A 25128-nucleotide genomic window follows, 5' to 3' on the forward strand; every position below is an offset into this window, starting at 1 on the left:
GTTAACAGAAGGGTTGGTATTTCCAATATAATGCACAGTAGCAAGCCAATGTTAGTTGTTGGGTTGTAAATGAAAAACAAAACAAAAATGTATGTGTAATGTTCCCATCAACCATTCAATTAACCTTTGGGGGTTGGGTAGCCGAATGATGTAACGCGTGCGGTTTAGATCATAAAGTCTGTCATTGAGTTATATGGCGTGGCTTGTGTCGAGTAGACTTTAAATCACCTCTCTCTCTCTCTCTCTCTCTCTAGCAATTGAGATTTCATCTTTGCAAACTTTACAATCATCATACGTTACACTATCAACTCATTATAGTCATAATTTTCAGCCCTCTCGTATTGCCTATCACTATCTTTATTCTGTGATACGCTGCTAAATACCGGGATATAAATCTCCAGAATACAGATATACAGATATGGCTATTAATTTTGATATCTCAGTACATTATAATATAATCTCTTGAGAATCTCGTGGTTAGAAAATGGTCCAATTTTTCGTTTTCATTTTGATAAATATTCACAATGATAATAATTAAACGCAAATTTGTATTCCCTGATCATATTTCGAATAATAAATTACAGAACAGATTTTGTTATATACTCTTCAAAAAAGTAGAGGATATTGAAATGTATTATACCTATGCAGGTTGTGATATGATAAATAGTCATGGACACTTGAATGCTTTGAGAGTATGTTCACAGATGAAGAACTTATCGCCCCAACAGAACCACTGAGCTGCATGTGCGACACGCAATAGCGCCATACACGTGGGAGGGGTTCATTGTCAAATTTGACACTTCAAGGAAGGGTTGATGAAAACTGTCGCTTGCTGGTTTATCCTATCCATTGTTGCTTTCCTATCGGTTCTTGCATAAAATTTACTGTTTAGCGTATCTTTGTTTTAGTGTGTTACGTTTAATTTAATCGGGAGACGTGTTCGTCGACGTCAACGTCAACCGACAACACTGCAAGAATTGGCCGTGGCACTACAAGAGGAGTGGGTCAGATTGCCCCAAATCGTGATTGGACGATTGATTAGGAGCATTGCTGAATGTCTGAGGATTGGTGGAGCATTTAATCATTATTAAGACAAAAATCAAAAACGTCCATTTTTCACTTTTGACAGTGTATCTCTTTGCGAGTGAAATGGGACCGTCAGATAAGCCGCCCATATGAACTGTTTATGTTCATGTGTAGGCAATTGGCCTGTTATTAACATACATTGGTTACTTCTAATAAAAACAGCAGTGCATTTCCGCAGTTTTGTATTATTTCAAAATATCCCCTACTTTTTTTGAAGAGTATATTTTTCAACATGGCTGTGCCTTTGTAGTGTATCTTTTAAACTAAAGATATGGTCTTCGGGAATATTTATTTAACCTGTTCAACCCGTTAAACTATCTGAAATTATCATGGAGCACATTCTTTTGAACCTTAAAATAGACGAAATGGGTCTAAAAACACATGTTAATATAACATGGGTGTCTGTAAAGTGATTTATGTTAAATTTTTAAAAAACAATATTGTAATTTCTAAACAATTATGTTTAGTGAAATACGTGAACAGTCCAAATTGAGTAACAGTCCTTTACGCTTGCTTTGTCCATTCTACAAGTTCTTTTATTATAATTTATTATTTGCCGTTTGTCAATGAATCATTACTAATTACTCACGCATTGTCTTGAAGGATATGTTTTTCTTTGTTTATTACAATGGCGCCCAAAACCATAAAATGGTGTAGCGATTATAAAATATAACAACTTCATTTTACAGTCAAACGTCTACACAAGGGATACAAATAAAAGGATAAAAATTAAAAAAAGAGTCAGCAATGTATCCCATCTAGCAGCCCACACCAGATACACGTTAGCGCACAGAAGAGGAGATAAGCTTCTGAATGGCTACTTTGGCGTTTGGTGGAGAAGGGGGATCCTTCTCCGCTCCATGCCGGCATAAAAAAAAAAAGATGGACTTTTGATATCCAATATTTAAGACAAATTTTACAATCGGTACACAAATCGTGTACCATAGTTCGTATCAATGCCATTTGTAACAAGAGACTCGAAGAACGAGGCTACACATATTCCACAAGCCATGTCAAACGGTGACCAATATTCTTATCTGGAGAGCATGCGCAATAAATACTATCGGTGTAGACTGGAATAACCAGACGCTAGAAATTGCCATTCGATTGAGACTTCTGGCGTATTTCGCTGAACATGACCGATTATAAATTACAGTAAAAACAGAAACGATTGAATGTTAATCAGTTTATATACATTCACATTTCTTTATTATATGCGTTGTGACCCATTTGTGTCAATTTCTAGGTTCCAAAAAATAGCGATTTAGCTCCTTTAAATATTAGCAGTGACGAATTTCACAAAGACCCATATCCTCATACATGTACATGTATACATGTGTAAAATGCCGTGAGGTATGAAATTAACAAGAAAATCATCTCTGTAACAATAATTTGTTGTACCGACGATTCTGGGTTTCCTTAATTAATTTCGCTTTGTTCAACCTAAGTTATGTCCTTTGAACTTTTAATAATAAATTATCTCTTTCCATGTGGCTACCAGACTGAAGGCTCATCAAAGCAGAATAAATGTATTTATAATGAGTTAACAATAAAATATAGTACACATATTTATTACGAAGTTTACAAAAAACAGGGTTAGCAATAAAACATAGTTAACATATTTGTAGTTTACAAGAATACAAAACATATTATTTATATGTTTGTAAGAATAAGGTTAATAAGTATGAAAGCTTTTTAGTAGAGCATGCTAAAATGGAGATTGAGATATCTCCAGAATTATACACAAATAAATGGAAATATCTTTTTAAGAATTAACAGATTGCCTCCATAACGATTCCCCATTGATGGATTTATGTACTTAGATCTGTGTATAGTAGGAACCCTGCGACTCACCATTTATATAGAATAATGTATTTTATCATTTAAGATATAAATGTACTTAATATATGCTTGTAGAAATCTGACGTAAATAAAGTGTAGTAGTAAAAAAAGGTTGACAATGAAATATAGTAAACATGTTATTTATAAGTTACAAGAATAAGGTTAACTATGAAACATAGTAACCATAATTTATAAGTTAACAAGGATAGGTTTAATAATAAAACATATTTATGAGTAAGTTTACAAGAATAGGTTTTACAATGAAACATAGTAAACATATTTATAAGTTTGCAAACATATTTATAATTAATTTAAGAACTAAACAAAATACGAGATGGAATTAAGTCATTTTGAATCTAAAGCGGTATAATGGCAAGCGTTAATAGATATATATAAACTGATTATATTATTCAATTATTGTGTTACAATGTATCTGCAGTACGATACTGTTCAGAATCAATTAACGACATTCAAATATTTGAGAAATCTCCAGATATCACATATATAATTGATATGTTTCATAGCTGATGACTTTATACGTGTGCACGGAAATGGTCTTGGCACTGTAACAAATTTTAGACTAACTTGAGCACGGGATGTAAAACGTATGTGTCAAAATTAAGTAATTACACTATCTATTTGCATGTAAATGTTCCTACAAAGTAATGAAAATAAAAATGCTTGCGGGTTTAGTCAGGAAATAAGCTTCGTTAACGCCAAAACATAACAACTTATCAACAATAATTATATAATCTAGGTAGATCTTTATTAACAAAAGCTTTTATAATTCAGCCAAAACATTATTTTATGTCGAAATGGGAAATATTCGTTCTAATATGATTTAAAATAAACGAAATTTCTAACCCAAATATTATTAAATTTAATTGCTTCAAAGGTGCAGTTCTTGCACCAAAAGATAAACAATATATTATATCACTTATCATTATAACTTTGTTTCAAGAAAATGTTGAATATATATTATTTTTGTGTGATATTGATCTCTTACTCTTAGTAATGTTTGGTTTAAACAATATTTCATTCCGTGTATTAATATTTATATTGGCGTATTTTCAGCACTTTGGCAAGGTGCGAGGACTACAAAAACTCACATAAAACTAACAAAGTCAGTCGGGACTAACACGTATTATATCTGTAGCCGTTGGGTAGCAGTTGGGCAAACGACAATACCAACGCCCCCCCCCCCCCCCCGTCACGCAGAAACGCAAGATCAAATCCATAACGTCCATAGATAACGGGTCTTGTGATCTATAGGCTATAGCGCACGCTGTATATAGATGTCATTGTCGTGCATGGTTTTGATCGTTAGTTTCATTAATAGAAGTTAAATACATGTATGTAATGGAATCTAATTTAATTTATTGTAAGCCTTTGAAAAAGGCTCTACGTCATCATGGTGTACATTCATTAACCCTATAATGATCGGGTATCTTATTTAATCACTCACCCCATATGGTTTTACAATACGTTTATACTTTAGAACTTCATAACATGTACCCAAGCTGTGATAATTATAATAAACAACCTCCTATTCGTTCTGATGTGGGCACCTAAAGGGCGTCCTAATAAAAATATCAACTCTGGTTTCCAAATATAATATGATTTATAATGTATAAGGTAATTAAAAATGACGACCCTGTAACCAATCCTACTTTCTCGTCATATTAACCTATTATTTCTAAAATACCTGAAGTAATTCGCCGACTTTTGAGTTCAAGTCAGATAATTAAATTCGTTTCAATGAACCTAGAGAAAGCACGCCATGGTAAAAGTCGACGTCATGACACCACGAACTACCTATGCCACGGTCGTCCATCGATCATTAATTATAGAGGTTACGGGTGCACATTTAATTAAACGTGCTTGGCAATGGATTTTATAACAATATTTGGTTTACGTATGTGTAATTATGCTTGGGTTTAAGTTCTTGACAAGCAGAAGAGCAAAAAAACGAAAACCAAACAAAAAAAAAACCAAACAAAAAAACAGATGCGTGATTTAAAGGTTTACATTACGTACATGTTTTCAGCCTGTTTTCGTGGTTCAGTGCGTAAAACACTGGTGTTGGCCGAGAAAGTTCCTTTGGAATTTTCCGGAGTGGTTTCCCCTTGTTAATGGTGTGCAACGGGGGATCTGAAAAAGAACAGCGTCTAGTCGTTCAGATTGTACGAAAAAACGAGGAACCGTAGGTGGAAGAATAGCGGAGTCTCGATTCGCGAGAATCTAGCGAGTTGATTATGATCTTTTTATGTTAATACATGTCTAATTAATAATTTATATAACATTTGTGGCCAAAAGAAAGACCCGCAATATACAGGTAGTGTAAATGAAATGATACTCTTGCGTTTTCATCAACCGTATAAAAACATATCAATTTATTTTCTATTTTCAGATTTCATTAAATATGGAGAATACCACTTTGAATCCCCATAACTGCACTCCTAACTGTGAAAATTCGACAATAGAAGACGGATTATTACAAAGCCTAAATGATGAGAAAGCTCTGCATTTTATACCGGTAATGATATGGGTGGCCTTCTTGATGGTGATAGGCGTACTGGGCAACTCTCTGGTAGTGTATGTCTACAGACGCCGCTTTAAGAAAACTTCGTCAAACTATTTTATATTGACCATGGCTATATTTGACCTTGTGGCATGTGTTGTAGGAATGCCCACAGAAATTTATGATTTACGATATCCATACACGTTCTACAGTTCCATTGGTTGTAAGATCTTTCGGTTTACGGAGACATTTACAATATATGGCTCCGCCATTGTGCTCGTAGAGATAGCATTCGATCGTTATTTTAAAATTTGTAAACCACTAATGGTGATCAGTTTGTTTAAGATCAAGATGTTGTGCTTCATGGCAGCAGTTCTCGCTCTTATATTTTCCACCCCAACCGCTCTTTTGTTCGGCATCACACACCCACAAACTCCCATTCCCGGAGTGAGGGGCTACGATTGTTCTATTGAAGAGAAATACCTGAAGTCGACGTTTCAGAGAGTGTATTATGGAGCTTTATCTGTAGTGTTCGTCACCACACTCCTTGTTCTAACGGTTCTGTATGTAAGGATTTGGGTGGAGATAAAACAGCGTCGCAGCATGGTGATTGGTGATCAGATATCATCTAAACCTCCTGGGACACCCCAGGAAAAGAAGAAGATTCGCGTCAAGTACGTGACCAGTGGCAGCAATGATGAAGTTGATGACGATTCATCAGAAAACGGGAACGGACAAGTGATGTGCGAAGAACAAAAGAGAACACGGTTTGGAAGTTTGGCTAACTACGCTTCTAGGATCCGCATCACGCGAACAACCGTCGTGTTATTTGCGGTAACCGTCGCCTTTGTTATTAGCTACCTTCCATCTATAACCATCATGCTGACCAGGTCATTAATTAAAAATCTAGAGGACAACAGGAGCATTGGGGTTGAAGTCACTAGTAAATTTTTCTCCAATTTTTTCTTCATCAATAACGCAATAAATCCTATTATATACAGTTTCTTAAACTTGAATTTTAGACGTCAGGCACAAAAGACAGTCAAAACAGTTTTCTGTTGTGAAAAACGACAGTCGCCTAAAAAGGGTGATTCGGACAGAAGTACAAAACGTGAGATATTGATGATAGCCATGGCTGGTCGCGATGTATGATTTCTGGGGTGCATATTCTCGGCTATATAATTATTCATATTAAAGTATATAAGACACGGACACTTATCCCCTCGCCTAAGACAATTATTGGTGAACAATCCCTGTTTCATATAAAATTGTATCATCGGTGAAATATTTCAATGGTTGATCACAAGAGTGCTTGACATTTTGAAATACCAAAGAGGATATTTGTTTGTTTTTTACTCTTTCACAATGTAAAGTATAGGTCAAATTACATCTGTGAAATATTTACATGGTTGATCACTTGACATTTTGCAATACCAAAGAGGATCTTTCACAAAGTAAAATAAACAACTATGAAGTATGTCCATCATGGTTGATCACAAGAGTGCTTGAAGTTTTGGAATACCAAAAAGGAAATTATTGGTTTATTTATTTTTATTTTCATGTCGACGCATATTTTCGTCGCTTCTGTCCATTCGACGACCGTTAGTTTATGGACACTCTTTTATCCGATTTTGACGAACCTTGGAATACAGGTTTATCTCCCAGCGATCTCGGTTGCTTCCGATATTGGCAAGTATCGGACCATAACTTCATAAATTATAGCCCCTGATTGTACGCCCCCCCCCCAACGTTTTAGCTTGCGGACACTCTAGAGGTAGCAATTTTTATCCAATTGTGATAACACTTATCATGTATGTTTATAACACAAAATTCACGGTTCCTTTGAATATTCGTCCATATTGGAACGTAAGCTTTAGCTTGTGGTCCCTCTAGAGCTCAGAATTTTTATCCGATTTTAAAAACCGTTCAAAAATATCACCGTTTCATCCTAATGAAGGTTGAGTTCGATTTTCGTCAAAATTAGACCGAAACTGCCCGATAAAATGGCGGCTTCGTACCATAAAGTGTAAAAGTATGTAATACCCAAGGCTGTGGGCCCTCTAGGCCAGAATTTTTATCCAGTTTTAATGAAACTTGAAATATAGGTTTATATCTTGGTCCCTTTCAGCATTGACATGCATAGGAACGTAGCTTCATGGATTATGGACCCTGATTGTCACAATATTTAATCGATTTTGATGGAACATAAAATATATGTTTATATCACAAAGACCGTGGTTCCTTTCGATTTTAGCATATATCAGATTGTAAAACTTGATGGATTATGGAGCCTGACTGTAAGAAAAATCATATTGTTAGATTGTGGACATTATAATCAACATATTAAACAATGAATAATTTGGTCATTGTTCAGTGTCCCCGATTTGAGCTAGTTCCCTGAAACCATTCAATAAGGACGCTATTTTTATCAGCATATGTATGACAGAGTAAATCATAAGAGTATTCAGCGTGAGAGGATGAGTCCTATTGATTTTCTCTGCTCTCGATGTGGGCGTATCTTGCGTGGCAACCGCTTGGTTTTTTTTCACCATGTAAAATATAGATTAAATGCAATTGACACACGAGTTCAAGGTCACATTTTATTTCCATAATCACAATAATGTACAGTTTTCTACAGTTTTGGATTTCCTAAATATTTATCTATTACTGTATAATGATTATGAGAATTACGATTAGAGATCCAAGGTCTGTTTTATTTATAATGGTGAAGAATATTATGTAAAAGTAAATACAGTTGGATATGTGCATATGTACATAATGTTACCAATATATTTCAATGCATACTTTATCAGCGGCCGGGCGGTGAGGACACTGAATATCCCGAGTTCGGTTCCAGGCCAGGGCCGAGTATAATTTTCAAGCCGACTACCCACTTGTCATGGATAGCGCCCGTGGGACATATAAGTGAAGTGTTTCCTAGTCGTTCGTGTGGGATGAAACAACGAGGCCCATCTTTGTAGACATTAGCGTGCATGTAAAACACACTTAACAGCTGGAATTCGATGAAGAGTATGTGGCAAAAATAACCACATAATAGTCTGAAAGTGACAGAAGTATTGTGTTGACTAGACGTGAAACCCCATTCCTTTTGTTTCCTCATCAGAAGATGATAATTAAATAATTGGTTACAAATCTACGCTTTGTATGTGAACGCTATACTTGATTTCCGTAGCATATACGGTATTTACGAGTTTCTGACTTGAAAAATGAGCACAACTCGCAGCGTTAGTCATATTTTCTATTTGCATATTCTATTGTATTCCAGTCGGAGACTTTTATTATCGTAAATACATTACAAATATATTGTATAACCTAATTATTGTACGTGAAATAACATGGGCATGTCAAATGTGATTATGTACCTCTGATGTATGTGAAAGCCAACTTATAGAACCTGTTATGGTTGGTAATTATGTTAATACCGTATTCCCATACATCTTGAAGATGCATTATGTAAGCGCTAAATCTGTTCATTGCAGTTCTTTATTCTGGCTTCAAATGCTATATTATAAATTGTTATTTAGACAGTTATTCACACAAGCCCATATAACTCTACCATTTGGTAGCTGAGATATTGAGTCTATACAACAAAGTCTGTCGTCACATCTTCGTCACATATTTCTTGTAAAAATTTTAAACATTCATAACATTAGCTTGAAATTTTCAACACTTTATCTAAATCTTACATAATGTATCTTGAATAGAAGTATTTTACAACAATTAATAAATCGCTCGGGTTGCTTCCTGTTTAAAAGGCTGCTACTTCTGTTTTATGTGTCAAGGGTGTATGCCAACGGTACTTGATACCATTTACGTAAATCACCGTTTAATGTAGACATAAATGTACTTCATTAAAGTGAATTTAACTAGGAAGGCGTCTACAGTCTGCTACGATGGATTTAGATACTTCATTCCTAGCTTTCTACTTTCTAGAACAGGAACAAGGCACCAAGCTCCACTACTCATCGTATTGTTCTTTTTCTTTGGGGCAAAGCGCTTAAAAAAGACTAAGGCTACGTTAATTCAAGTACGGTCGACATGGAACTTGGCATGATTTTTCCTTGGATAATTGCAACGACTTTTAATAGGACGGAGAAATTCCAATATGGCACCGATGAGCCATGTTAAGTACCTGGTCCATATTACGCCCATACTTTCGCATTTTGTCATAGTATGTGTAAACTAAAAGAAAAACGGACTAGTATATTGAATATTGTCCACCATTATGGTAGCTGAATTCATGTAAACATTGTAAATATAGATTTTCATAGTTTAGAATGAAATATGTATCCAAACAATGTCCGTTACTTGTGATCGTTTTCTGGTATAATTTATAGAGACCCTTTGTCGCCGAAATCTGTAAATATATCCAACTTAAAACTGTTCCCCAGATTGTAATTTTATAGAATTTTCCTCGACAGCAAAAGTTCAGGAATATTTACTTAATGGTCTAGCATAAAACTGAATGTAAGCTCTAGGTGTTCTTAATTTTATGGTACTTTAGGTCAATTGCAGTTAATAAAAAGCTCGTTTTAACACGAAAACAAAATATTTTTATTGTTATTAAGAAAATTGTTGTTGGGATACCACACCCACACGTATGCGTCTTAACAATAAGTAAAATTTGCGCTTAATTTTTAAAATTATCAATCGGTGATCAATATATTAATTTAATAATCGATTATCAATATGATAACTTAATAATTAATCATTGTCAGATTTAAAGTGATAAGCAATTTTTAGTGATTTGTGCTTATAATTCTAAATGTAATTTCGATGTCATTGAAATGTCTCTCGAAACTAATATATTGTACATGCCTTTAAATCCATGTTGTATTTTGTATGAAATGTACATAAAATGTTGTTGATAATATCCTTATATGTATTGCTTCTTATTTAAGTTTTACATTCCGTTTATGTTGTTCATTTCAGTGAAATACCGGTAAATTATCAGTGCAATAACTATGTATTGTAAAGGTCCCATATTATTCTCCTCTGGTTTTGTTATAATTATTGTGTATAATAAAGTATTTAGAACTCTTCATCTGGTGTTTAAAATAATTTCTACTAGAGATGCAAGGCCCTGAATAAATGCACTTGAAACAACAATAAAAGAAAATTCAAGTAATCCATAATAAAAGTATGTCCAATTTCAAAACATAAGCGACATTAAAACATATATCTAGACATTAACGGCTTATAAAAGTGTGCGCATTTTTAGTTGAGATTTACAATTCCATCAACATATGGTTCAATCACCTAAGCGCCATTTAATACAGACTCTGCCAGTGGCGACATACAGCTTTGTTAATGCTGCGGAGATGAAATTGAATGATTTGCATAAAGAGTTGGTGTCAGCCGCTTAATCCATACTCCATCAAAAAGAATCTCGATGATTCTTGCCTAAAAGAGATATATAATTGGGTATCATTTGCATAAATACCGTGTTTATTTACAATTTTTAAGAATCTCTAAACTACCCACATGTACTATTGGGACCTTTAACCAAACATTACCTTAGTCCTCACCAATATCCAGACCTGACCCCCAGTCTTTAACTACCTCAATATCCAATACGAACTCCATCCTGTTCAAATAACCAGTAGGCCTACATCAATATACAAAAGTTTATAATATATACAATACCCACTTTAACGATCCCCATATCGAATACGAAATTGAATCAGTCAAAATTCCCAGTACAACATCAATGCAAAGTTTATAACCTATTTGAAGTCTTGCAGGGTGGAAGCAAGAGTAAGAGTTAACAACCATAACATAACATCCCATAGCAAATCAGCTGATTGTCAAGTGACAAGCTGATCAGCATCATCACGTTATGTTTTAGAACAGTAACAACCCTATCTGCACCCCCGGGACAGGGTATTCTTAATATTTCGATACGATACGATATGTGAAATTACCATAATCTGTCTGATTTGACCAATCATAGTCCAGGTCTTATTGGTTGTTTTATTTAAATTTAGAAGTTTCCGAATCGTGGTAGTTCTATTTAAAATGCTCAAAACCAGACAGTGCGAGAGGGAACTTACAATTTCATTGAATAATATAAATAGACAACAGCAAGGGTGTCATCATATGAGCGTTTCTGAATGACTGTTATTATCGAAAGACACAGATTTTTGGGCAAAGCAATACACAAGCTGTGTTAGTTTGACTTCGGGAAGATGCAGACGAGTGATTAAGAATAGTACGTAAGGCACTGTACAGACTCTGTATTGTGGAATTTTTGGAACACAGTCTAATAATATTAATACATCTAACATGACATAACGCTTGAATTAAAGATATAATCAATACAACATACCATCATTAGAATGGTTTAATTAATGCGACGCCATTAGTGTTCTATATTTGGTCTAAAATGGTTAATCGCCTTTACTATGTACGTGCCTTATTTTTAATGACTTTAGATAATATTGCAAAATCAATACCAAATTTTATTTGTGAACTTTGATACAATACTAAATTCCCCGTCACTAATCAGTGGTTAAAAGCATATGAAATTAAATAACTGTGTGTAATAATCAATTTAAAGCATATCTCTATACTCTAGAGGATATAACGCTATGTTTGATTGCAAAGAATCTGAAAAAAAGTGTAATTAAGTGTCATTCAGGTGACATACCTGAATTACGTGGTGGAAAGCGAAAATGGACAGACTATTTTGATTTGATTAAATGGGAATAAACACTATCCCAAGAGAAAACCTACTAAATTTGGTCGAAGTTCAATGGGTAGAAAAGTAGAAAATTTTTGAATATGAGATGATTCTGGTCTATTGAAGATTACAATTTTCAAATAAATAAATTCATGTATTCTGATGAAAAAGACTGTTCAAGGTTCGCCTTTTTACTACTTTTGGCTCTAATCTTTAGAACCTTAAAATAGACGAAAGTGGGTCTTAAAGCAAATACTCTTAATAAAAAAAGTAGGGGATATTGAAATGCAAATATCTATGCAGGTTGTGATATGATAAATAGTCATGGACACTTGACATGCTTTCAGGGTATGTTCACAGATGAAGAACTTGTCGCCCCAACAGAACCACTGAGCCGCACTTGCAACATGCAATAGCGCCTTACACGTGGGAGGGGTTCATTGTCAAATTTGACACTTCAGGGAAGGGTTGATGAAAACTGCCTCGTGCTGGATTATCCTATCCATGTTTGCTTTCCTAACGGTTCTTGCATAAGATTTATTGTTTAGCGTATCTGTGCTTTAGTGTGTTACGTTTCATTTGCAATGAGACATCTTCAACATGAAGAACGTCTACGTGTTATTGGCATGCTTCAAATGGGTTCTACATAGCGAGCTTAATGTGTCACAGCCTGTGATCAACAGACTGTAGAACCGGTACCAAGAAACACACAATGTTGATGATCGACCTCGTTCAGGTCGTCTAAACGCAGCCCATTTGCATGCGCAACGACCGCGTGTTGTGCCTTCGTTAACTCGCCAGCACATGGCAAACAGGCGTCAATGGTGTAGGCAGCGTAGAAATTGGGGTTATCGGCGATGGGTGCTTGTAATGTTCTCAGATGAGTTCAGATTTACTCTGCATTTCACTAATAGGCGTGCTCGCGTTTGGAGGCGTGTAAATGAGCGTCATGCAAGCGTTAACGTCAGACAGCATGACAGACTCGGGCGTGGGTCTGTTATGGTGTGGGGAGGAATCACCATGACTGGCAGAACGGACTTGCATATTGTTCAAGGAAGGGTCACTGGTGTGTACTACCGTGACCCCATCCTGGCACCGATAGTTCTGCCCTTTGCTCAACGTGCAGGTCGACGCTTCATCTTTCAAGATGATAATGTCCGTGCCCACCGCGCTCGTGTCGTGAATGACTACCTCGTGCGTCACCATATTGTCCATATGCCTTGGCCAGCCATGAGTCCTGACCTTTCCCCTATACAGCATGTCTGGGACATGATCGGGAGACGTGTTCGTCGACGTCAACGTCATCCGACAACACTGCAAGAATTGGCCGTGGCACTGCAAGAGGAGTGGGTCAGATTGCCCCAAATCGCGATTGGACAGTAGATTAGGAGCATGCCATGACGAATTGCTGAATGTCTGAGGATTGGTGGAGCAATTACTCATTATTAAGACAAAAATCAAAAACTCCATTTTCACTTTTGACAGTGTATCCCTTTGCGAGGAAAATGGGACCGTCAGATAAGCCGCCCATATGAACTGTTTATGTTCATGTGTAGGCAATTGGCCTGTTAGTAACATACACTGGTTACCTCTAATAAAAACAGCAGTGCATTTCCGCAGTTTTGTATTGTTTCTGAATATCCCCTACTTTTGTTGAAGAGTATATTAATATAATATGAAAGTATATAAAGTGATTTATATTCATTTAAAAAAAATGTAATTTCTGATCAATTATGTTCGGTGAATTACGCTAACAGTTCAAAATAAACGGCCCCCTTTTAGTCTACTAATTCCGTTCTACACGTTTTTTTAATTTTTACTTTGGCGTTTGTGGAACAGCCACTAAAAATAACTTCTGCATTGTTTTGTGGGATATGTTTGTCTTTGTTCATTAGAAATGGCACCCGAAACCATAGAGTACACGACTTGTGAACTGATTTTAATAATGTTCATTGTATCCTAAATTTTGGATATTAGGATCCCATATTTTAAAGGCAAGATAACAGCATCAATATTGATTGAAATGGACCAATATTGAATTCAAATTCGTGTTTTTAATTTCGAATAGCATGGATAAGATCGAGTTAGAGATTTAGCTCCTTTAGCATGGCACTATACCATATAATAAACTTTATTTTAATCATTTTGAAAACAAAGCACCATTAATGCAACACGCTTTTCACATTTTGATGGAATATATTGTACAGTTTCGAGGAGGAAGTAGAAAATATCTAAATTTGCCCTAGACACGTTACTATAGGCCCCACTAACATGAATGTGAATAAATCTGCCAAATTCGGTAGAAATTCGTAAAACAGCTCGGCAGAGAGAAAGCAGCATTAGATGTTTGAAAATGTATAATATGTCTCCGTATGGTATTGCGCAATTTCATTTCAATGAAATGGGACTTCGGTACCAATGAGGGTACTACTTTATTTGAACAAATCTAACAATTTATTGCAAATTTTTCAAGTGTTCAGCACAAAATTTCAAAGTATAAAACGATTATAGACTAAATTCAAATAATTTTGACGAAAAACCACTTTTGCTCCATAAAAATACCCCATATTGGAACCCAGCAAACATTTTTAAACAAACCGGAATAAGTAGGCTACCTCAAAACTATTGATGACATTTTTTAAACTGACGTCAGTGTCACGGTTCGGTTATAGTTACCGGTTTTGACTCGGTGCACCATCTTTTTTAGTTACTATACCATAGCTCCCGGACTAAAGTGTATACAACCTGTCAATCGCCCTGTGTTGGATTTAGATGCGGAGAGGCCCAAAGCTATTCCTCTCCTATCCATCCCCATACCACCCCAGGACTAGAGGAATATGAAAGTGTGTTTTAAACCGAAAATGACGACAGAAGTTTAAGACAGTACAGTGCGTGCAAAAAAGGCTAATGACAGTGTCAGAACTATTAACACCTTGGCTGGAGGCCCCCTATACATGTATATCTTAAGGCCATATAAGCTTCTGCCTGCCAAAGCTAGGGTAAATTCGATACTGGGTGTCATTGTTTGACTCGGTTACGTGTGTATGGACCAAAGTGAAACTACACCAGTTACCGTACGTGATAGGTTCCATGTTGCATATGAAACCCATATTTATAACAGCTGAGAATGTATTTATCATGTTACCTCAACCATTTTTCTATGTCTTTTTGAATTTGAAATTATCAATAATTCTGCTGTTTATAGGTATTAATCTTTGATCGGTGTTTTTGTATTTCTTATTTATTTAGATATTATTCCCTTTTACTTATTATTATTAGTTCCACTTTGGTCTGTTGAATTCTTTATTGGCTCCTATGTCTTTGTTTACCATTTTACTTGTAAAACATAGATCTATGTTTTAAATGACTCTTAGTATGAAGGAAGTGGGCGGTAATTAATGTATCACTGTTACTACCAGAGATCAAGAGGAAACTTAGCATTGTGGGTATATTGCACTGCTTGTCACTGATTTTTTAAGGTTATTAGTCACATCTCCTGTTCTTAAGTTCATTTACCACCTAAATATTCATTTTGAAGTTAGTGGTTGTGAATCCTATGATCATTCCCTACATTTAACACCTTGTTCCAATGTCGCACCTTTCATGTTAATTAAATTTCTAATTAGGTGTCATTCGGCGCAAACCAGCATTATTCTCTTCTTAAGTACACTGATCACCAGAAATTTCATTCTTAAGTGGATGATAATGATTTCTAATATTCCATACAATTTAGGCTTGATTTCTTACTCGCACCTTTCATGTTGATTAACATTTTAATTACCGAAGGGGGTCGAGTGATATTTTCGTTATTTTTGAGTTTACTTCATTTATTTTATGTCTCATATTTTGCTCCTAGCAGTATAAAAAATGTCCATGTAGTTTTGTGTAATATACCTGGAGTAGATCACGAGATAATGGAAAAATCGTTTTCAGTAAAATCGAAAAATAGCTAATTAGTGACCTTTGACCTCTTCTTAAGTGGCCGTTCCACCAAAAATCCCATTCTTAAGTTATATTTCCTAATTCAGGGCACATTCCTCTATCAAATGCCATTGAAATGGAACTTGCACCTTCCATGTTAAATAAACCCATTTTGGGGGTACTATGGGTGGCTCCTCCTACCACACCCACCACTGGCGCAACTTAAGAATTGGGTTTATGGGGTCTCCTAACCCAGTTATACACCACTAGCATGCCAAACCTTCCGCACCTTCCATGTTAAACAAAACCCACCTAGCTCCCGGACTACTTGGTGTTAACCCGATTGCACTGAATCATCTTGTAGACACCACACATCATAATTAACTATTCCTTTAATTACTTCTAACTCTGTTTATTTCTTATCAGTTATTCCATTTTCTAACTGAAGATAAATTGAAACTACGTCTTATATAATAGGCAGGATATACAGGTGCAGAAAGCTCACGAAATATTATCATTTTTTGTTCTGATTTCATAAACAAGCACTCTTTAATTATCATAATGTTGTAGGGAGCATCAGCTGACGCCGTTAATAAAATAAAACATTATCACTTTATCTTTCAGATAATTTGAAGTGTTTTAAGATTCACCTGTTGTGAAAATGAAAGGCATTTATTCTATTTCCTGCAATATTACACGAACTTGGTAAAACTGATAATTAATAACATCCCCCCAAAAATTAATATTTTTGTGCAAATGGAAATGGATAGTACACAGTTTGGTTTTATAGCAAATGGTCAAGGAAACTACTGTAGATAGTGTACGTATCATCTCCCTGCTTGTAGCCAACTAGATAACTTATATTGTATACTATTAGAACTTCAATGCATATTTAACAGTACGTTAACGCCCCATTTCCATTTCATTTCTTAGTGAACAAATTAAAGTTTCAAGTTTCTTATTAAATATGTTGCTTTTATTTGAAATGTAAATTATAACGTATTTTAACTTCTTTTCCACTAATTTGTTATCAATTTGTTATGTGGAAAATGTTAGTACATATGGTGCCGTTTTAGGAAAGAGAAACAGGTGTACAAAAATATTTTTTTATTCAATAGCACTGTAGATAAAACAGTAATATTAGACAAACCGCAATGTCAAAGTTATAGAACAGCAATTTAGCTATTGGCTTTAATGGAAAGAAAGTGTTAACTATTTTCCTTTCCAAATATCACCTGAAAATTAGCCAGAAGTAGAAGTAGTTAGATCGACAATTCAGCTTGTCCTCACCCTTCTATAGAAAATATTATTGGCTTTAGAGCGCGTTTGAGAATTTAACGGAAATTAACATTAATCTGAGATAAATAAAGATAAAGCTTGAGGTCATTCAAACAATTTGAATTGTGATAATAATCATATAGAGGAAATAACCTTACGTGATTTATAAAACAATCACGTTCTGGATAAAATGTGGCTACTTAAAGTTGATTAATTCTACTGTGTGTTTAGTACCCCTCACGCAATTGTGTCTTTTTAGTTAACATTCAACGAGTTCAATTAATGCACGAGATGTTATCTTATTGTATAGTGATTATGTGGATTATAACGCAATGTATAAGCCGTTAAATAAATCTGATTACATTGGTTTCTTACTGTGTCTGGATAAACCAGTCTATACGCCAAACGCGTGCGCAGTGATAACATTTCCCTAAAGTTTCTTTTCCAGCGAAGATTACAATTATATTGATTAGTTGCTTTTATCCCATGAAAAATTGCAGGCGAGACGCCTAAAAGATTTACACCACCCCTATTTGCTTGATAAAGACGAGAGTATCATCGTCGAAACTTTGCATGTTAATAAACCAGTAATTGTTATTCCATAAATATAGTGTTAGTGTGTCTTATAAATTGTGTTTGGGATCATTTACAGCCCGAGAACCCCTTTTTAAGCAAATCAATGAAACAGGTCTGTAAAAATGACGGTACGAAGGAAAAAAAATTATACAATGCAATTATTAGTATTATTAACACAGACAATTAAACATGGCGTTGTGAAATAAACAGTAGCTGTTATCAATTTAAAATGTAGTCAGGGTGAATAGGGTTTATTAAAGTATAAACTGACTCAATTAGCTATGGTTTTTTATATTTTAATTATAGCGTGTAACGATCTTGTTCAATTAGATTTGTCTCTCGTTTGGTTTATTTTCCTAACATCAGCGCAACAGGCTGGTCGTGTTACGCTTCAAGAAACCGCGCAATCACTCTGAGGATAAAACTGAAACATTTCTATGGCTAAGTTTCCCTCGCGTGTCATCCTGGCCAAAGGGACTTAAGGACAGTAACCACAGCACTACAAATTTAAGACTTACTACACAAAATCTCATCAATAGGTATTAGAGTGAAAACTTGTACAATTATTGTTAGTTACTTACAAAATCGCTCTCAGAAAGTCTTCCTAGGTAGTCACAAGAAATAAGAAACTGTGCCTAAGTTAAGCGAGAGTCAGCATTCCAGTCAACTAGTCACATGTATAACCCAAGCGTTAGATTTAGTTGCCAAAAACAAATTTCGATATAAACATTACAGTAGTTCAGTTGTATTTTGCGAGTAATTACTGATAACTGTTCATGGGAGATAAATCTAAAATCATTGGAATGTGACAAAGTTTCACAGATATCCTTGATCCAGAAACACCGAACTTTGCACGTTAGTTTCTTATTGATGTGTTTGATAGATTAAAACAACAAAAGTTTTATAAATGGCTATATTTTAGCTAAAATAAGGCGAACAATTTTGAGTAAATTCTTAAATTAAGTGTATTCGGGGGCCTTTTTCCAAAAATGAAAAAGGAACTATCCGGTCGTCATTTTCCCAGTATTAATGACGCCATGTCAGCCGTGAAATACTTTTTTTTAGTGTGGCTGAGGAAAATTGCTGCCTGACCGGCATCCAAGCCTTGAAACATCGTTGTCAAACGTGTATACACATCGAAGGGGACTATGTAGAAAAATAAATGGAAACCATCGACTTTGTACAGGTCTTTCACAGATATGCTTAGAGTTTTTCAACCAGCCCTTATAGTCTGGTCGGGGTAGAAAATTTGTGGGAAGAAATTCCTACCCAAATGATTTCTTCATTTTCTGAAACAACTATGTCCCTAGTGTTCCAGAAAAATTTTCCCCGCCAATCGGAGTTGAGCAAATTTTTGTACAGCATTTTGAAATTTTGACCCCCTTGGTCAACATAATGAAACTGAAAACCATTTATAACTTCAAAAATATCAATTTTACAGCCTAGAAATATATTATCAACAAGGAATCCAGAAATGACGTCAAAAGTAACGTACGATGTCACCGTGACGTCAGAATACAAAATGGCGGAACTATGACGTCACTGTGATGTCAAAATACAAAATGGCGGAGACGTGTTGTGAATAAAGCAATAACAGCAAGCAAATAGACAAGAGGAATATTCTGGACACCATAAAATATTCATTCGGATCATTTGTTCTACCCCGTACCAAATTCATCTTCTAAATCAATGCTGATTTGTTCGCTATTGAGACAACCCTCCCCGTGGCATCCTCCACACGCTTCAACACATTTCAAACCATTCTGTGTACAAGAACATGACGAGCATTGGTGTTTCAACGATTTACATTTACACCAGATGAAATTCAGAACGTTGTCTGGTGCTGATGGAAGAACAGTCGCGATGGGAACGTATCTATTATCTATCACTTGCCAACCCCAATTCACAGGATCGACGCCATCGTCTAGTTCATCCCAAATTCTAACCTGAACATGAACGTGGTGAGCATGCTGCTCGGCCGCGGCAGCTGTTGGAGGAAGTCTATTGATTTGAATGGAAATTTTTTCAGCAATCATAGCTTTGTACCTTAGGTACCGGACTTTAGTCAGAGAAATCTCATTTTTGTGACCATACATTGACATTGCACAGAATAACCTTTCCCCAGCTTCAGATACTTCGGACTGGGAACTTCCAGGTGAAGCTATTGTCTTGCTAGTTTCCTGAAAGATGTCACTGTTCGTATGTTTAAGAAGTCTCAATTTACTGAATCCGAAACAACCAGATTTCCCTCGCCAAACTGTCGTATTTGGTTCATAGCCGTCGAACACGACGATTGGCGAGGGAAATTTTTTTTACAAATGACCGATAGTTTTCTAAGATGTTGGAGATATTCGTACCCTTATTCCACCTTACAAAAATTAGCAGACCTCCATCAATGACAGTTATTTCACTGGCGAGGGAAGTGTTCGAAACGGGTGAAACGTTCTTGAGCAAATGCTCAGCGAGATCGGACTTGGTTACATGTCGCATGAAAGCTCCTGCAAACAGTGAGGACGGGAAGGCACTCAACTCATATTTGAAGAACTGTTGAATATCTGTACCTGTGCGCTGTGCCACCGTAATACATCTTTGAAAAAGAACTTCTGGTTGCACTCGCACTGTCTTGCCTTGAACTTTAACACCTGGTACCTCGCCAATCGTCGTGATTGACGTCTATGAACCAAATATTAAGGGTCATCAGCACGAGCGCCGAGCTGCTACGTCTAAATATAGGAGCAGTGACATTTCTCTGAAATTGGACACCACAGTTATCTATAGTCAAGCCCAGTTTCTGGCCAACATTGAAAACAAAATCCGTCTAATCAATCAGGTAGTCAACGATCTTGAATTTTGACATCACAGTGACGTCATAGTTCCGCCATTTTTTGTTCTGACGTCACGGTGACGTCGCACACAAAGCCGTGTATAGGGAAAGTTACGACAACTCATTTACAGGCGCCATTTTGGTGTCCCAACTATAACGCCATAAAAACTATGACGTCATGGCGTCATAAAGCTTTACCTTACAAAACGTTTTATTAATATTTTTTTCTTGGTATAACGTTTTCAGGAATTTTCGGAGAGCGATATCTCGTAATCAGTGTATTTTAGTGGTGGGGGGGGGGGGGTGTAAATAATTTCTTTTTAAATTCTTCAAACACAGAGTGGTTATGCAAGCGAAATGTGTGGAAAAATCGAATTTGACAAACATCAATAAAAAAAATGTATTTGTCATTTGGTGGCGGGCATTTCTTTCAATATGACTGCCAAATTTGGTAAAAGAATATCACTTTAAAAAATAAAAATAAAAATGAAAAAAAAACAACAACATTAATTTGGTAATAAAAGGGCAGATATAATCTCAAAAATTTAATTTCGAGAAATCTTGATGGTAGAAATTCACAATGGCTGGCAAAATGAAATCCAAATTGGTGGAATTTTAATTAATCGTCATTTCTTTCCGCTGGGTATGACTTTATGTGGTATATTAATCCCGAAATGACATAGTTGCTCTTAAATGAATATATTGTTAACGCGCTTTAAACATCAAGATGCAATAGACTTGATGTAGAAAATTTTAGGTACATTGAAATGTTGGCAGTAAAGATAATATCATAGTTTTTAGTTACACATTGTTAACCAACCGCCCATAGATCCTTTAATGATAATAAATCATATACTTTATTCAGCTCGACGCAATATTTAAAATGATTACATGCAGTTCGTTTAACTTGAATGTAGATATTATATCTATGTTGCATATATAGGACCTTTCCGTTGAATCATATCATAGAAGTATCTTATTTCATAGTTTTACGTATTTGTCGACATTATAAAGGTGTACTTGTTCTATTGTTCCATTTACCCTATGCATTTTATTGTTTCACTTGACTAAACAACTAAACAAAAATTTTTGTAGGAATGTATAGAGGCTTTTATAGATTGAACAAAAAGCTGATAAATATTGAGATGTGTGGAACATGTTCGGGGCGATTTGTAACAAATCTCAGACACGATATATATTTGATACTAGATGAGCATCAGAACAACATGATTATTTCATTGGAAATGGGGCGCAAATAGCCAAAAGAGTCGGATAAACTCTAAACCAACTGCGTCTCCTTCACTGGGCCCCTTCAATGTCTGTCTACCTGTGGAATAACATGTACATTATTTGTATCTGTTAAATTTGTGCGGTTTATATATTAGATTAATATTATTATTTACCCATGGGCGGGGAGTGATAACGTCTTACCCCAAACAAATTGCAAAAGAAACCAGAAAGTTTCGGAGAGCGATATCTCGTATATCAGTAATGTCACTGATGAAATATATGCCCGAGACACATGTCACGCTTTATTTAAATTTTACCGATTTTACACCGATTTTAAATTATTTATCCATTAGTCAATTTAAAGAAATTTCTATTTTCGAAAAATTGATGATACAATTAATGATCGATGACAGAAAACTGACACACAATCCGGAATGACTCTAGACCAAAAATCATGGAATTTCAGGCATTTATTTTGCCGGCTAGAAGGCAAAAAGGTTGTATCTCCCAAATTACTATTTACATTTTCATTTTTCACTTTACCCGTCTGCACAAAAAATCTGATTTTTAAAAGCGTATGCAATTTAATAGCGCTTTTTTTTGGTGTATCTTTTATTTCACTTTCTTACGAATTAGACTATTCTTATAACAATAATGTGCGCTTTCTGCATAATAATAATAATAATAATAGTTTGTTCAGCTATACTTTTCGTTTAAAAAATGTATTCTATGACATATATATATACATCCTTGTCGGGGGCAGCCAACTTCGACACAACAATATGATAGGACATAAAATAGATAGTGAGTAGGTACAAATACTTGGGACCCAAGATGGCGTCTTACTACACTTGAGGTCATATTTTCTTGACGTCATATGAAATTTCTGGCTTCACTGTTGTCGCAACTTTATCTATATACGGCTTTGGTCGTACGTTACTTTTGACGTCATTTCTGGATTCCTTGGTATCACTTTCCTATATGTTGATAATATATTTCTAGGCTGTAAAATTGGTATTTTTGAAGTTATAAATGGTTTTCATTTTCATTATGTTGACCCAGGGGGTGAAAAGTTCAAAGTGCTGTAAAAATTTTTGCTCAACTCCGATCCGCGGGGAAAATTTTTCTGGAACACTAGGGACATAGTTGTTTCAGAAAGTGAAGAAATCATTTGGGTAGGAATTTCTTCCCACAAAGCTGGATTTGTCACCTTCTCCAACCAGCCTATTATACATAACCAGCTCACAGCTTCGCTTTTTTTTCTGTTTAGTCGAATTTAAAGCAAGATAAATATCGTCTATAAAGTTGATGTGTTTTATATGACCCATTAAAATATTGACACAGATAGGTCTACTATGTGAACTCCGTTTTATTTCATTTGAGATACAGTATATATTTTGTTATAAATAATGTTAGGTACCAAGTCAGTGTAGATTTTATCACGGATTATTCCCCATAGGAAAATAACAGCACGTTGGTGTTTTCTCTGGACAAAAACCGTCCTTTTTAATTGGACATAAGACATCAGGTATAACAGACAGGTCGCGGCATGTGCCAGTACAATCAGGCTTGGAACCTAAAACGATAAAATTATTGCGATAGTGGTTACTTGATAAAACCCACGTATTTACACGTGAACGGGTGTTGAAATTGCTTATTATTTTTGGCATGTAGAAACACTAACATACTGAGCTACCCGCAAGTTCTGATTAGCTCATGATAGAACGAAATGACAGGAACTCTTGATCACCTGTATCTTTGAGACGACTTGGTTTAATGATCGGTGTATACGAAACGTAAACCAGTAAACCTGGACCAACGAACATATGTCACATGATATATCAGATATTTTGAAGATTTCACTTCCTGTCTGGTTATATACTCTGTATTCGATGTGGTATCATTCTGGGGTAACACAGGGAGCGAAAGTTTTGTACTTAATCAAGTGAGCCCTTTATTGTCAAATTAATATGAAGATAAAGGTTACATGTTGGAGATGTGTGGGTGCGTTCTAGTCAATAAACAATGCAGGGAAACAACACAGGCAATGTTACTTTAAAAGCAACAAGAAATCTGAAGCGAGTTTGGCCACATGAATCATCAAGATTCTGTACCAAAATTTCTACGTTTAAGATAACTGACCGACTATATTATCGTATGTCGGTATATATATTTCCGATGTGGTTTCCCCGGCAAGGAACACCGCCTAGCCTTTCGGTTGGAATGTATGGCCTCGGTCCCGTGTACACCTTGGCTTGCACGTAAAAGAACTCTTAACAGTTGGAATTCAATTGGTGTCCGAGCAGAATTTCTCTCATTGCGTATGTCCGTCTTCATTAACTCGGTTGGTGCAGAGAAGTAGGATGTGTTAATCTGGATTTCATTCATTCATTGTCGGTATATATCATTATTGACGATGTAATTTATGGTACTGGAAATATGACGTATGTCAGTAATGAAGTACAACTGTGCTATATTCTGATTTATTGGGCTGTTGGGGGGTGGGGGGTCTAAGGCGTGCTGTTTAAATCAATCATAAGGTCTCTCATTGAGTCATGTGCTTTCGCTTTCGATATCAGACTTATACATTGCAAGGACTAGGGTCGCATCCGCTTTCCTTCCGGTGATTAATGAATAAATGATCTACCATATTGTTAGTCCTGGCATGACATACTTAGTATCGAATGGACGTTACCCCCTCCCACCCTCTCTCGCTCTCCGTAAAACGAACCCTTTGAGAAATACACTTACCATTAGAGGTGTTCTCATCACAGTCGGCCATTAAAACAACAGATATTAATAAGATTATTGCGAATATCACTTTGGCCATTTTATCCTGTATCCTGGTGAAAAATGGAGCTATAAACTATGCCTTCCCGTGCTTAAAACTGAATGTGAGTAAATCGTGTCAGTTATTAAGTATTTAAGGTAAATATGAATATTTGTAATGGCGAGATATGGTTTTTTTTTGTATGTTAACACATATACAGAAATTTACATTTTAAAGTGGTGGTCGTTATAAGATTTGACTGATAACGACCAGTTTCTATTCTCAACACAACACCGGTGTTCTCTGACCAATTTTAACAACTACAAAACACCAACGGAATCTGCCCACCAGGGCAGTTTCAGCGCCTTAGCCTACAA

The 25128-nt window shown here is 35.6% G+C and overlaps 1 protein-coding gene and 1 long non-coding RNA gene across 6 annotated transcripts in view; one reads left to right on the top strand and one right to left on the bottom strand.

The window, feature by feature from the left end:
• LOC126827648 (neuromedin-U receptor 1) overlaps window positions 1–10512 on the top strand; it is a 70518-nt gene extending 60006 nt beyond the window's left edge. For all 5 annotated transcript variants that reach the window (XM_050557085.2, XM_050557086.2, XM_050557084.1 and 2 more), the window contains exon 2: window positions 5339–10512. In XM_050557085.2, the coding sequence (XP_050413042.1) occupies window positions 5351–6601 (1251 nt within the window). In that variant the 5' untranslated portion in view covers window positions 5339–5350 and the 3' untranslated portion in view covers window positions 6602–10512. The remainder of the gene's footprint in view (window positions 1–5338) is intronic.
• Window positions 10513–23330: 12818 nt separating this feature from the next.
• Window positions 23331–24893, bottom strand: LOC126827343 (uncharacterized). Its single transcript, XR_007682670.2, has 2 exons — window positions 24733–24893; window positions 23331–23557 (listed from the first exon to the last, which is right to left on the bottom strand). It is a non-coding gene; the product is annotated as an uncharacterized LOC126827343 (long non-coding RNA).
• Between the last annotated feature and the right edge of the window lie 235 nt (window positions 24894–25128).

Source organism: Patella vulgata, chromosome 7 (genome assembly GCF_932274485.2).
Source record: "Patella vulgata chromosome 7, xgPatVulg1.2, whole genome shotgun sequence".
NCBI classification, from domain to species: Eukaryota; Metazoa; Mollusca; class Gastropoda; family Patellidae; genus Patella; species Patella vulgata.